The sequence below is a fragment of the Rutilus rutilus genome, assembly GCF_951802725.1.
Source record: "Rutilus rutilus genome assembly, chromosome: 5".
In the NCBI taxonomy this organism is placed as follows: domain Eukaryota; kingdom Metazoa; phylum Chordata; class Actinopteri; order Cypriniformes; family Leuciscidae; genus Rutilus; species Rutilus rutilus.
Genome location: NC_140213.1, coordinates 48,772,799 through 48,786,901, shown reverse-complemented (window position 1 = coordinate 48,786,901; position 14,103 = coordinate 48,772,799). Strand labels below are relative to the sequence as shown.

Sequence of the window (14,103 nt, the reverse complement as noted above, 5' to 3'; positions counted from 1 at the left end):
TAAAAAAATGGAGTAAACCTGTTGCCTTAAAATTATTAAGTAAATAAACTTCAGAAATGTGGAATTGTCAAGTTCACATAACTTAATTTTTTCAATTAAGCATTGAGTTTATTACTTAATTTTAAGACAGCGGGTTTACACATTTTTTTTTTTAAGTAAGTGAACTGAACACTTTCTACAGTAGTATTATCTATTGTTCCAAAGGAACAAGTGTGGCCACAGAGTCATGCTGGTCACAAAAACAACCACAGAATCAGTCACAGGAACTCATTGTTGGATTACTTCCTGAACTACCCATTCCTTGATACTTTCACCAGTTTACAGTGTTGTCGTCCAGAGTAAATGAAGAGTGCATGATCATGATGTTGTTAAAAAACTGGAAATCGTTATTAGAAAATGAGAATATCACTACAAATTTGAAACAAAACTAAAATTTCAATATCACCATATGTTATACAAGCTTGTTTATAAACAAATGAACAATAATAATATAACAATTTAATGGCAGCTTCCCGTTGTGACAACATGCCCCATTGTATTTTTATATTGTAGTTTATTTGTAATTATTTGTGATTATATGACTAAATGAATAAATGATGTAAATTGAATAATAATAATAATGATAATATGAATAAATGATAAATCTAATGACAACTAAATGATCAATGATTATAAATGATTATGAAATTAAATAAAACAAAGTGTTAGGGAATTTACAGTTAAAGACTAGAACCAGATATGATTAATGAAGACCAGGAGTTAGAAGTGCAGTCAATATAAGACAAGATCAGAATTATAATAAATTGAAGAATTTCTTTTTTTACTGAAGATAGTTTGCAGTTTCATCAGGCAGAAATCAGCTTCAAGACTCACAAGGTGTTCGTAGGCCGTTCCAGAACACACTCCTTCAAAAGAAAAGAAAACAACACCAATGTACGCTTGCTTTCTTAAAGTAAAACACAGGTTGATATTGAAAACCCTTCGATCCTTCAGAGAAACGCTGAAATGAAGCAGGACTCATTTCAACTACTTCAGTGCTCTGAAAATGTAAGTTTTTTTTTAATAAATAATTTTCATTTAGCTAAAATGATGTTTACATTTTAGTAACATATGCTTTTATTCATTGGTTATATATTTAATTTATAATAATTTAATTTAAAAATAGAGATTAGTTCATTTTTAGAACCGTGTGTGCGCGCAAAATAGCGTGCAAATTATATTAAATTATTTATTTATTTATTTCATTTTGAAAATGTAGTTTTCTGTGACCGTCGTGTTTAGGTGTTTAGGATAGATTATGAGGTACAACAATCATCGTGGTTGTGGAAAGTAGAAAATGTAAAAAAAATAAAAAAATCGATTTAAACCCCGCATGGACAAAAATGCTGATTGAATCTTTTCATATAAATGAGATATTTAAGACGACTAAATACAGTTTTTTCATCAATCTAAAGTTTTTGAACAGACATTGTTTAATAACAATTATACTTTAGATCGCCGTTAAACAAAATTTTCTAAAAGATAAATAGAGGATGTATGTATTCAAACTTTTAAAGATTTAATTTAATCAATCTTTCATTTTAAAAGATCATATTTAAACTTTTACGATTATGCCCTATGTGGAGATTTTCACACAGATACAACTTAAAGCTACACTGTGTAATGTGTTTAGTTGATTCTTAGCAAAAAAACACTTAGTTCTTTCAAAAATATATGTGCTCATTAATGTATATTTACTTCTTTCAAGTAATAAAGTATTCTCGTAAGTTTATAATCTGCCATTGAAAGTACATACGGGTGAGGGGTTCGAATGCCGGTCGCCATGTTGCCCCTCCATCTTGAAACTACATTAGCCAAAGAGGGACATACCTGTAAATTCAAGCTTCGCCTTTCGCGCTTTACACTCAGTGACACAGAGACGAATGCGAGGGGGAGATTACTCGCGACTGCCGGTGTTACGGATCAACTGGGGATCATGTTAACTGGGGACGCGCGCGTGCACGCAGATAGTTTTACCTGGATTTCCAGCAGATGTTGAACGGTGACAGATTCGTCACAGCGAATCTTTCACTGAGCAGATTTAAAAGCTTTCAACGTTATTGGTAAATGTTTGTATCATATTAGGACACTGTTGTTTACTCTGTCGCTGCTCCGCTGAATGTTTCAGACGCATTTAAGGGAAGTTTTAATGTGTTTTAATTTCACGACACAGACCACGCCCACATTATTTTGTTACATTCGTTTCAATGAAATTGAATATCTGATGACAACTGTAAGTAGATTAAATAAATTATGCTATAGACATTGTGTCTTTGCAGTGCATGTGTATTCGCAGATTATTGTTATGATGCCAATTTGTGGCTTAATTTAAATTGAGCAGCAATACTGCTAAAAGGGATGTCAAGCATTTATTTATTATTTATTTTAATGTTACTGAGGAATGAGTTAAAACATAAAGCATACAGTAGGCTAGACTCCATAAATGTTCCTAAAGAGTGTTGAAAATTGAGAAGCCATAGTTTATGGATCCAGTGAATTACCCACAGCATTTTTTCAGGGGAATGTTCAACAAACATATTCATTAGCTAACAGGTATGAAAGAAACAATAAAAAAAGGAAGAAAAAAAAAAGAGGAAAAAATAATAGGCAAATGTGCATGCATGCAGGACAGCTGTATTTGCCAACAGTGGAAGATCTGACCACACAGTCCCACCTTCCACATTCTGAACATTCAATCTAAAGAAGGGAGAACAAACTATAGACTATAGTTACATGTTAATGAAGAACAGTTACTTGTTTTGCAATGTATATGTATACATTTTTCTTACCCATTGGCCAGTTTGGCCTTCATACCTATGCTGCTCTCCATCTAATGTAATCATGTTATATTAGTAAATAAATGTCACAGTTGTATTATCTTTTTAAGAACAATTTAACACACCATCACCCTTCATTGTGAAATTTTCACATCTCCTCTTTATATAATCACGCTCCTTTCTTGAGCAGCGGTCGGGATATTGGTTATCCTGCAAAGTTTTTGATTTGTCTAACTTTGATTGCATCCATTTGCTGTGGCAGTATATGGCCTAACAACAATGACACTTCATTTATAGACCTTTTAATCTGTTCCTAATGGTTAGCAGACAACAATAATGAAAGCACATGATGTGATGGATAACAAGTAAAGAGAATATGTTAATGAGATTCATGGTACCAGTCAAATGAAGAGAACTGGCATAATTTAAATTTATATTACATAAAAAGATTGTGTCATATTTCTTTTGTTAAAGAGGTCAGCAAAAAAGTAAACAATAAAGCATTTCCTATTGTTTTAGAGAGGGTCATGCTTTGCATGTGAGGTGACAAATGATTAAGAGGTTAGTGACAGTGGGCCTATGAGAATATTAGCCATAGAGAATATCAGTATATATTTGTAATAATTCATTATATCATATATTTTGCTTATTTCAGTAATACAATTTGTGGTTGCCTTTCAGTGTTTTTCACAGGACTTTAATCACTAAAGACAAAGTGTTTTCTACATGTCCAATACAAGACATTAGATACACAACATTCAAGTTCATGCTCCTACTGAGCATAATGTACTTAGTGGTGTAGTCTAGTTTTTTGTAGTGAGTATACTCTAATATAACCCCCCCCCCCCCCCCGTTTTTGAATTTTTTTTTATTTTAAAATACATTTTACTGTGCAATTTCTTTCTAATTAATTTGAGTTAATTCGACCGAACTTTATTTTGGTGGGTTGTAGACATTTGAGTTTCTGTGTGTTTTAATAAACTATTATTATTATTATTATTATTATTATTAGGCCTGAAGTATACTCCGTGCAATAGTAATATATTTCTGTTATAATTTCTTCAAGTTATACAGAACTTTTATTTTGACAGGTTGTCGTAAAGACATAACAGTTTCTGTGTGTATATGAAACGAATGAATGACGATAGTTTTATCAAATGAAATGGTGAAATTCTCATCAAGTGACTCTCATAGCAGCTCTGCGATGAAATGCACATGTGTAGCTTACATCATGTCTCAATACAGTGAAATGCTGAAAACACCACGAGCGTGAGTCACGCGTGCTTCTCTGTGTGTGTGTGTGTGTGTGTGTGTGTGTAGTGGAGGAGCACACACTGAGCGCTCATTCCCAGAGACGCGTAGAACAATTGCAGTCTCTTTTAGCTTTAATATTCATAGACACTAGTCCATATCGAGATGAGATTCAGTACAGTAAATGATTGAACATTTCACATGTGTGAGATGACTGCGCTCTCCGTCACAGCATCCGTATGTGTGCGCGTAACAGTTTATAAAGTTAGTTACTCAAGTCCATGAAAAATTATGGTGTAGTCTACGTGATACGCAGGTATACGCCGTATACCCACTAGAAAAGGCCAAGGATTTGCGTATACCCACTTAAAAAAAGCGCGAGGATACGTATCAACTTCGTTTTGTGTCAGAACTTTCACACTTTCATTCATAAATTCACCCCGTCAGTGTTTGCGAAGCCACGGATCGAATCGCGGAATCCAGTCACAAATGGAACTTGCATTTGGCTATTTTTGAATGAATAAATCTAAAGTAGCTGCTGTACAATGAATAAAATCTCGATATGGACTAGTGTCTATGAATATTAAAGCTAAAAGAGACTGCAATTGTTCTACGCGTCTCTGGGAAATGAGCTCAATGTGTGCTCCACTACACACACACACACACACACACACACACACACACAGAGAGAGAGAATACTCTAATATAACAGGTTGCGGTGTTATATTAGAGTATACTCACTACAAAAAACTAGACTACACCACTGATTATGAGTTAGACGAAGCGTCCAGAGTATGCTGCTTTATTGATCTCTTCGGTATGCATTCACACGGCTTTCACTGTGGCAGTGAACATAAATACTTGGTTCATTTCCACTGAATATAACCATAGACTGTAAAAGAATATAACAGAAATTCCTACACAGAGCCGCACACACGACCATGCGTGTTCCAGACTACAACACCCATAATCCCCTCCCGAGTGAACTACAATTTCACGTCCTTACGAAATTAAAGGAACAGCTTCCTATTTCCCCCTTTTCTCCCATAACGCTTTTATTATTTTTTACATACCCCTGATAAATAAAAAATATAATTTAAGTTCAAGTCAAGTTTTTCCACAGACTAACGATGTAGAATACTGTTTTTATTAAGACTTTTAGTCCATGAAAAAAACAAACCCAGCAATGTGTTCCATGCGTTGTGGAATGTGTAGGATGGGGGAGTCGAGTATATCACACACACACACACACACACACACACACACACACACACACACACACACACACACACACACACACTTCAGTAAGACACTGTGGGACTGTTTTGTTTATGACAACTTTTAAACTCATTCATAAATTGATGTGTCAGGAGCTTCTTCAACTCTATAAAAAAATGTAAGATGATTTTATTTATTTTTTGTTTATCTCATCTTCATTTATATAATGCTTTTAATATTGTAATTAAATAATCTAAACTAAAATACGCAGCTTTTACAGGTTGGTCCCATGGACTTTTATTGTATTTTTCGATAGGTTCCGAGTGCCTGACAACTGTGAGGGGGGTGAATTTTTTTCTAACTCGTTAGTTTAGATCGTATTTGGATATAAAATGTATGACAAATAAGGGCGTGGTTAACTTTGATTGACAGCTTGATTGACAGCTGACAAGGCAGCGCCACGGAGAATGACAACATAAGAAGCGCCATTTTTTAATACAGTTGACATATAATACTACTGTTTCTGTATCATGAAATGTAGTTTTAAGAGTTTTTCAGGCGAGAATGTAGTTGTTTAAAGCTCAAATCTGTGGTTTATTTATAAAGATTTATGAAAATTGTATCCAGGTTGTGAGATCCAGCGATGACCGGGCGCTCTGCGTTCACGTACCCCGCCTGGTACAGCCTTTCCTCGGCTAGTCGTTCTGACGTTTGCCGCGGACTCTGGCGTCTCTGTAGTGGTTAAACATGAGATATAATTCGTCTTGTGTATATCTAACGGGCGATTTTTGGTCTCGTGAATCTATAATTTGTTCCCTGGCCAATCGTTTTGGCTGACGAAAAAGTTTCATAAGCTATTTTCATAAGCTATTTAACTTTACCGTTGTATGGTTAGACTAGATCAAGCGCTGACTTTGTATGTTTGACAGAATTGTTTGCTTTATTTGTATAGCTTCTTGTACCTTTTACTTATACTTTTATAATAGCTAATATTGATAAAACTGAAATTTAACAAAAAGAGACTGGGTTGAGTTTTGTCATTTTAAATTTTAATACAACGAAGATGGTAATGTTGTTTAGTGCAACATCTGTTGTTTAGTACAAATGCACATATTGCCTGGACCATATTAAAATGTTTAATATTTTTATATTATATTTAAACGAAAAGAGGCAGGTTTGTGTTTTATATTTCGTTTTGTTATAAATAGGCAAACGTTATGTGCAGTGAATATAATCAATACGCGTTGCCTGAACCACATTTGTGTGGCTATAATGTTTAAGATTTCTTTAAATGAAAACGAAAAGAGGCAGTGTGGTGTTTCCTAACATATTTCGTTGCCTAAAATATACAGAGATAACCGGAGTAGCAGAGCGAGCTGAGTGACGCGCGCTGCGTCCTTTACCCATATATGGATTGGCCAGAAGGTGGGCGGGGTTAGGATTTCCCAAGATGGCGCCGCCCATACCCCCCATAAACGGCTTCAAAACCGTTCTTCAGAAAGTCTATGGGTGACGTCACAGACGTCCATATTTTTTACAGTCTATGGTTTCATATCAATAATAACAAAGCACAAAGATTATTGCGATTTATTGGATGGGATGCGCTACATGCTACATTCATTCATCAACTGAACACAGGATGACTAATCGATTCTTGGGATTTAAGAATCGATTAAAATCGAGAAATCTATATTTTTTACCCAGCCCTACTAGCAGGGTCAATAGGTCAAAAGCTTCTGTCAAAACCACATGATCGATGGGGAGGAAGGGCAAAGGTTAATCCCTGACCCCTATACCGGAAGTTCAACCTGTCAAAAGGTCAAAGTCATTAATCATTTTGACATTTGGGTGTCATAATTACTACTGCGGTGATCTGGTTTCTCCACTGTGTGGATCTTCATGTGTAGCTTCAGCTGACCTTTAATGGAGAAACTCTTTCCACACCAATCACACGTGTGCGGCTTCTCTCTGCTGTGAATTCTCTCATGCTTTTTCAGATGTTCTGACTGATTGAACCTCTTGTCACAGTGTGAACACTTGTAAGGTTTTTCTCCAGTGTGAATTCTCTGGTGCAGTTTTAAACAGTTCGCTGTAGTAAAAGTCTTCTCACACTCAAAGCACATGTACTCTCTTACATCAGAATGAATTTTCTGATGTCTTTGTAAATATAGCAGGAGTGAAAAACTCTTTCCACACACAGAACATGAATGCGGCTTCTCCTTCGTATGAACTGTCAGGTGTGTCTTCAGGGCTGCTGCACAGAGAAATGTTTTGCCGCATTGATCACACGAGAACGGCTTCTCTCCGGTGTGGATCCTCATGTGAACATTAAGATTACTTTTGTGTGTGAAACTCTTCGCGCACTGATCACACGCGAACGGCTTCTCTCTGGTGTGAACTCTCATGTGCATATCAAGATTGTGTTTGTTTATGAAACTCTTCCCACACTGATCACACGCGAACGGCTTCTCTCCGGTGTGGATCCTCATGTGAGCATTAAGATTACTTTTGTGTGTGAAACTCTTCCCGCACTGATCACATGCGAACGGCTTCTCTCCGGTGTGAACTCTCATGTGAATATCAAGACTGGATTTGTATATGAAACTCTTCCCACACTGAGTGCATGTGAACGGCTTCTCTCCGGTGTGAATTCTCAGGTGTTGATCGAAACCATGTTTGTGGGAGAATCTCTTCCCACACTGATCACACGTGAACGGCTTCTCTCCGGTGTGGATCCTCGTGTGAATATCAAGATTGGGTTTGTTTATGAAACTCTTCCCACACTGAGTGCATGTGAACGGTTTCTCTCCGGTGTGAACTCTCATGTGAATATCAAGATTGGGTTTGTATATGAAACTCTTCCCACACTGAGTGCATGTGAACGGCTTCTCTCCGGTGTGGATCCTCATGTGAACATTAAGATTACTTTTGTGTGTGAAACTCTTCCCGCACTGATCACACGCGAACGGCTTCTCTCCGGTGTGAACTCTCATGTGAATATCAAGGTGTGCTGATTGTGTGAAACTCTTCCCGCACTGATCACATGTGAACGGCTTCTCTCCAGTGTGAAGTCTCATGTGAACATCAAGATCACGTGTGTTTAAGAAACTTTTTCCACACTGAGTGCAGGTGGAAGATTTCTTGGCTTTTCTTTTCTTTAAAAATGTCTTTTTAGTCTTTGAGCGACTCAGAGGTTTTTCTCCAGGTTTGACATGATGTTCCTCCTCCACTTCACTCAGTTCTTCACTCTCTTCCATCAGGTCTGACATGAAAAAAAATATCGAATTTTTATTTTCAGTACATCAAAAGGACATACAAATGATGCAAGAACAACTGCTACATAATATTATCATGAATGAGGTACACCGATCTTGAATATTTAATTTTTTAAAACATTACAGACAAATCCCATATTTCTGTAGTGAGAACTATCAATTACATTTGATCAATGAAACAATTAAAATATACAATACTTCCATATTTTCACAACAACTTTTAGATATTTAAATTTATTTTATTTAAGACTTTTTAATTACTGAGGGCCGGTCACACTTGACTTTTTTGTTCCACCGACTTCCAATCATACGCATGTGAATGTGGGACACCAGAAACACAAGCCATGCTGAAAGTCTACACTGACCGTGGCTTTAACTAGTTTTAAATGAGCCGTTTTTATTAGCATTATCTTTGTCCTACATGTTTCACTCAACCCTGTTACTCCTGACATGATTTTCCTGCTTTTAAAAACAGAGTAACACTCAGGAAGTGACATCATCTGGGCTCCTTCTACTGCATGATGGGAAGACAAGAAATAATCTCAATCCATTGTCTCAGTTTTTACACCAACTGTAGCATTGACTGTATTCATCAACCCTGTTACCAAAGTTATTATAAGAAGAATAATCTCAGTAACTTCTATTATTTACAAGAAATGCAACCTTATCTGGAAAGTTCATTTACTTGATATACTGTAGTTTGTTGTTTACTCTGTTAATTGCTAATATTATTATAATGATAACTATATTGAAAAATGTCAAAAGATATTGGCAACATTGTTGCAAATAAATTGTGAACGAGATATAAATGTGTTACATAGCTAGAATATTTAGTTTGACCTGATGTTGACAAACAGTATAAAGGTTTATAAACCTCCCATTACTGACCATTTGTTGAAAACTAACAAACAAGAACATTTTCACCCATTTTATAGTTTAACTGCTTATCTAAATGTGATGAAGTGCTTGAATGTTTCTAACATGAATGTTCTTCAGCATTATGAATGAATGAGGAATAAACACCAACCTCTTTGTTCTTCGGGATCTTCAGTGTGTTTCATTCTGCAGGGTTCTGGATCACTCATGTTCTCTCTGTCCTCTTTAATAAACTCAGTCTTTGCAGATTTCAGCTCTTCCTGATGTTCTGATGCTTGTCTTCACTTGTAGCTGATGGGAATTTACAGCATTTATTGGAGAATTGCTGTGGGAGGAGCTTCACTGATGATGCATTGATGTAGGAGGAGCTTCACTGATGATGTATTTGCTATGGGAGGAGTTTCACTGATGATGTAATTGATGTGGGAGGACCTTCACTGATGATGTATTTGCTGTGTGGTAGGAGCTGATCTGCCAAAATCAAAAATATATCTGTTACTGAGTTTGTTTTTATACTTAATATCACACATACGCATGTATTTTTGTTTTTCTGTCTACTGTAGAAAATATATAAAACATAGGCAGACATCTAGAAATAAAGAAAAGAGCAAAAATAATGTAAAGTCAATTCGAAAATAAATAACAATGGTGAGAATAGTTGAATAGTTGCATGAACAGAAATAAATGTATATTTGTAGCCAACAAATACCCTCAGTCTGTTGACGCCAATGAAATGAGCTTTAAGTGTCAATTTACAGGAGATCTGAAGACATCAGCATAATCAATGAGGTGAAAACAGGAACTATTGACGTGAAATATGGGTATAACTAGCCATTTAATGCCCAAGTACAGCCGTTGTCACTTTAAAAGTATTCATGTGAATTAAATGAGGGACAATGGCCTCATCATCACAGTATGCTAATGCTGGGAATCGTCATTATGCATATTGAGGACTGTTGTGTCTCTTACTCCTCTAACACACATCTGTGCCATTCGCTTCACAGGACAAACACACTTCTTCCCACTACACACTATTGTGTGTGTCCTAACATGTTTAGTCTCATCTGACAGTTTATAGACTGAACAGAATTGTGTTGAACTTAATAGAAATATTAAAGTATCGTAATGTACGATGCACTGAGGAGAATATGTTAATGTACTTCTTCTCTTGATCACCAGCCATTTGCCTTCAGGTTTATGGTCTTTAGGTTTCAGTGCTGATAATGTTTAACAATCCCTTTCTCAGGGTTTAAGAAGAAAATGAAAGTGTGTTGGTCCATTCTGTCGGTATATTTAAGTAATAAACAACTCTGCCTGCTTTAAAGGCTTTGAGAATCTTTCCTCTTATTAATGATAATGTTAAAAAGCTAAAGTAATTATAACTTAAACTATTCTGGCTGAATCCTATGTTTTAGTTCCAAGAAAGACTTTTACCTTTAAAGAATAAGAAGTTAAAGATTAGCAATAATTTTAATGGAATCAGATACATAACTCAATTCTGCTCATTCTCCTTCAACTTTTTGTTCTTTTTGCACCGTAAACCTCCAAGACTTAAAGAGTGTTTTCAGCAGATCTGTTAATATTGATGAGCCTCAGACTATCAACACTCATTCAGGATCATCAGCATATCATCTCACTTTTTATCTGAGTGTTTGCTGTTAGAAACACATTATTTGAGTCAGGATAGATGATAAAAGACTATAAAACTGCTCTACTAAAAAAAAAGAAAATACTGTTATTTCTTACAATCATAATATGCACATGAATTGAAATACAGTTTGACTTTCTAATAACTACATTCATTGCTGTAACTAAATTAAATCAAAACGGACAATAATCATAAAACCTTTAAAAATAAACTGCAGCACAAATCAATATGTTCATTTGCAAAAAGTATAGGGTGTAATTAATTTCATTAATGTAAAGTAACTAAAAAATTTGACCAACTGACTTGACATTCAGTAACAGTTCTCTCTCCAAACATCGAGACAATCACACAAACGAGCACAACATCGCTCAGGTCTGAATGAACTCAGCATGTTCTCCTCATGCTCGCTGCTGCTGCACTAACGTTACATGTTTATTTCAGAAGGAAGACGCCAGAAAGTATCGCTGTGATAAATGAAAACAATACAGAAATGAGCCTGTCGCTTAATCAAACTGTATAAAGTGTGTTTGAAGCTTGTGTAAATATGAGAAATACCGCGAACTGCTCTCCTCACCTGAGAAGATTCTCCGCTGAAACTCAATGAGGAGGAAGAGACGGCGCGAGATAGAGCTCGAGCTCCCCCTTTTCTGGAGCTCCACTTCGCTATATTTAGTGGGCGGGGCTTCGCTGCAGCGTCAAATGGGAGGAGCTAGAGCTCTAGCTCACCCTCGCTGGATCTAGTTGACGGAACATGACGCGCTATCAAGCCTGTTAATGTTAGTGCGAGTTCAACCGTGATAAAAAGACAAGTTTGTTTTGATAGGCAAGATGCTGGCATACATCATATTGTATTTTTCTCTAATATTTGTCATGATTATGATGAATTATTTATCGTTTCTGTGACAAACGCGTAAACACTTAATAAGAACATTGCTCACACTATGTGTGTGTTTTTCTAAAAACTGTTGAAACTTTGTTTTTGTGTATTCTTTTTTTTCTTTATTACGATGAACAGTTTCGTTGTTTTCCTCACTTTTTTAAGCCGCTTTGGACAAAAGCGTCTGCGATATGATTATGTAAATTACTAGACTTAAAAGCACTGTAAAAAAAAATTACATCCCCAAGTCAAAAATTTCAAGTGACCGATAACATCTACATTTTTCAATTAGTCTGACGTATTATTTCTCATTGAGCCAATGGTGACAGACTATTGCAACAAGAATTTCACTTGGGCCAATTGAAAAATTTAGATGTTATCGGTCACTTGAAATTTTTGATTTGGGAGGGTTAGACATTTTTTATAGTGAGGCAATGTGAAAGGTTACTATCTGGCACCCGTTTATATGTCCACGGCATTAACGTATGTGTTATTTGTGAATTAATCTAAATCATCTGATTAATTTATGAAATAAAAAAATAATAAGACTAGGTTACCTATCTGCCCTTTTTGTATGTAAATGTAAAAGCATAGGCTACTCCAACAGGCCAGTTGTAATTTTTTTTGTTATATTGTAAATTGAAATGTAATATTGACTGTAATTTTGGATAGACTCAATCTGTATAGGCTATACATTAAGCTATTTTAATGAAATGGAAACAGTCCAGTACTCTAAAACCAGCCATGTGACTTCCCACACTAGAGGAAAAACAAGATAACAAATGTGCTCTGAGATTATCCTCTCCAACCAAATTTGGGAGAAGATCATTTAAAAGTCACTTGCTCCACTCTCCCACACGTGTTGAGTTGGATTTATTTGTTTCTATTAGCCTAAATTAGCAAAATGTTCATCTAACATAAAATTAATCCTAAATCTAGATAAAATGTTATAAGATAAAAAAAATAAAAAAACATAAGTAGGCTATTCATGGATTTCATCCGGTCCCTTTCCACAGGTGTATTAATCAAGCACAATGCAGTCTGCATTCATAATCTAGGTGCTTGATTTTATACACCTGTGGAAAGGGACCATGAATATAACAAAGAACACAACACTTTTTTTCCACACAACATTTTTGGTATAATAAGATAAAATAATAAATTGTATGAATATATTTCAAGAACACACTTCACATAACATTGTAATATTTTACAAAACTCAATCAATATTTATTTTCATAGTACCCCCACTGGTAGATTCAAGTTCAAGTTGATTTTATTTATACAGCACATTTTATAACAGCCACTGACTGACCTAAGTGCTTTACAGAAGTACAAAATTAAAAGAGAATAATACTTGTATAACAGCACAACACAGATAAGTGCAGGAAAGCTAAGAGCAGCCTCACGCCTGGTTCACACCGGATGCGGAAGCGTCGCGGAACGGAAAATCACGCGCGGTCCGGCGCCTGCCTGTTCACACTAGAGGCGTATTCTCCGCGGCGGTTGACAAGCGCTTCTGCTCAGTTGTTGTTTATTCAGAGCTATTTTTTTACATCATGGGTAAGTAAATAACCTCATAAAATGAATACACCATGTTTCTGTAACCAAGAAGTTTGTACACTTCTTGTATTAATACTTTTTGTTAATACTCGCGGTATTTTAATTTTAAAATTGCTTATATTTTGACAATTGACCGGATGTCTCGTGTTTCTTGGTGTGACTTCCTGCCGGAATGGACGCGAATCACTCGCGGCTCGCGCAAAAAATAGACCAGACGCCGAAACTGGCGCTTCACGGCGCGGGTCGGCCGCGGCGTGCCGCGGCGCTCCGCGTCTGGTGTGAACGACACCATAGGTTAACATGGGCGCCGAAAGGAAGCGGCCTCCGTTCGGCGTCGCTTCGGCGTCCGGTGTGAATGGGCCGTCAAACAGGAGTAACATTAGCAAAAACATTATCGGACTTAAAATATAAAATAATAAAACAGAAATGGCAAAAAAGTATCAGACAGACTTATCAATAATAAAACAGAAATGGCAGTGTCAGACTCCGGTAAAAAGGAAGGTTTCAGGCGTCATTTATATGTGGAAATAAATCTGATATGAATTGGATGTGCATTTTGGACCTGCCGTGTAAGCGGAC

At 36.1% G+C, this 14,103-nt stretch overlaps 1 protein-coding gene across 3 annotated transcripts in view; it reads right to left on the bottom strand.

Annotated features, from left to right (window-relative positions):
- Positions 1-521: 521 nt before the first annotated feature.
- LOC311290897 (uncharacterized protein) overlaps positions 522-14,103 on the bottom strand; it is an 88,128-nt gene continuing 74,546 nt past the window's right edge. The window contains exons 1-3 of one of the 3 annotated variants that reach the window (XM_084409641.1): positions 11,659-11,746; positions 9,588-9,907; positions 6,520-8,547 (exon numbers count right to left, since the gene is read on the bottom strand). In XM_084409641.1, coding sequence (XP_084265767.1) covers positions 7,118-8,547; positions 9,588-9,645 — 1,488 coding nt within the window. In that variant the 5' untranslated portion in view covers positions 9,646-9,907; positions 11,659-11,746 and the 3' untranslated portion in view covers positions 6,520-7,117. Of the gene's footprint in view, positions 906-6,519; positions 8,548-9,587; positions 9,908-11,658; positions 11,747-14,103 lie in introns of those variants that run through there. The other 2 variants (XM_084409640.1, XR_014627469.1) reach the window with 2 other exon arrangements.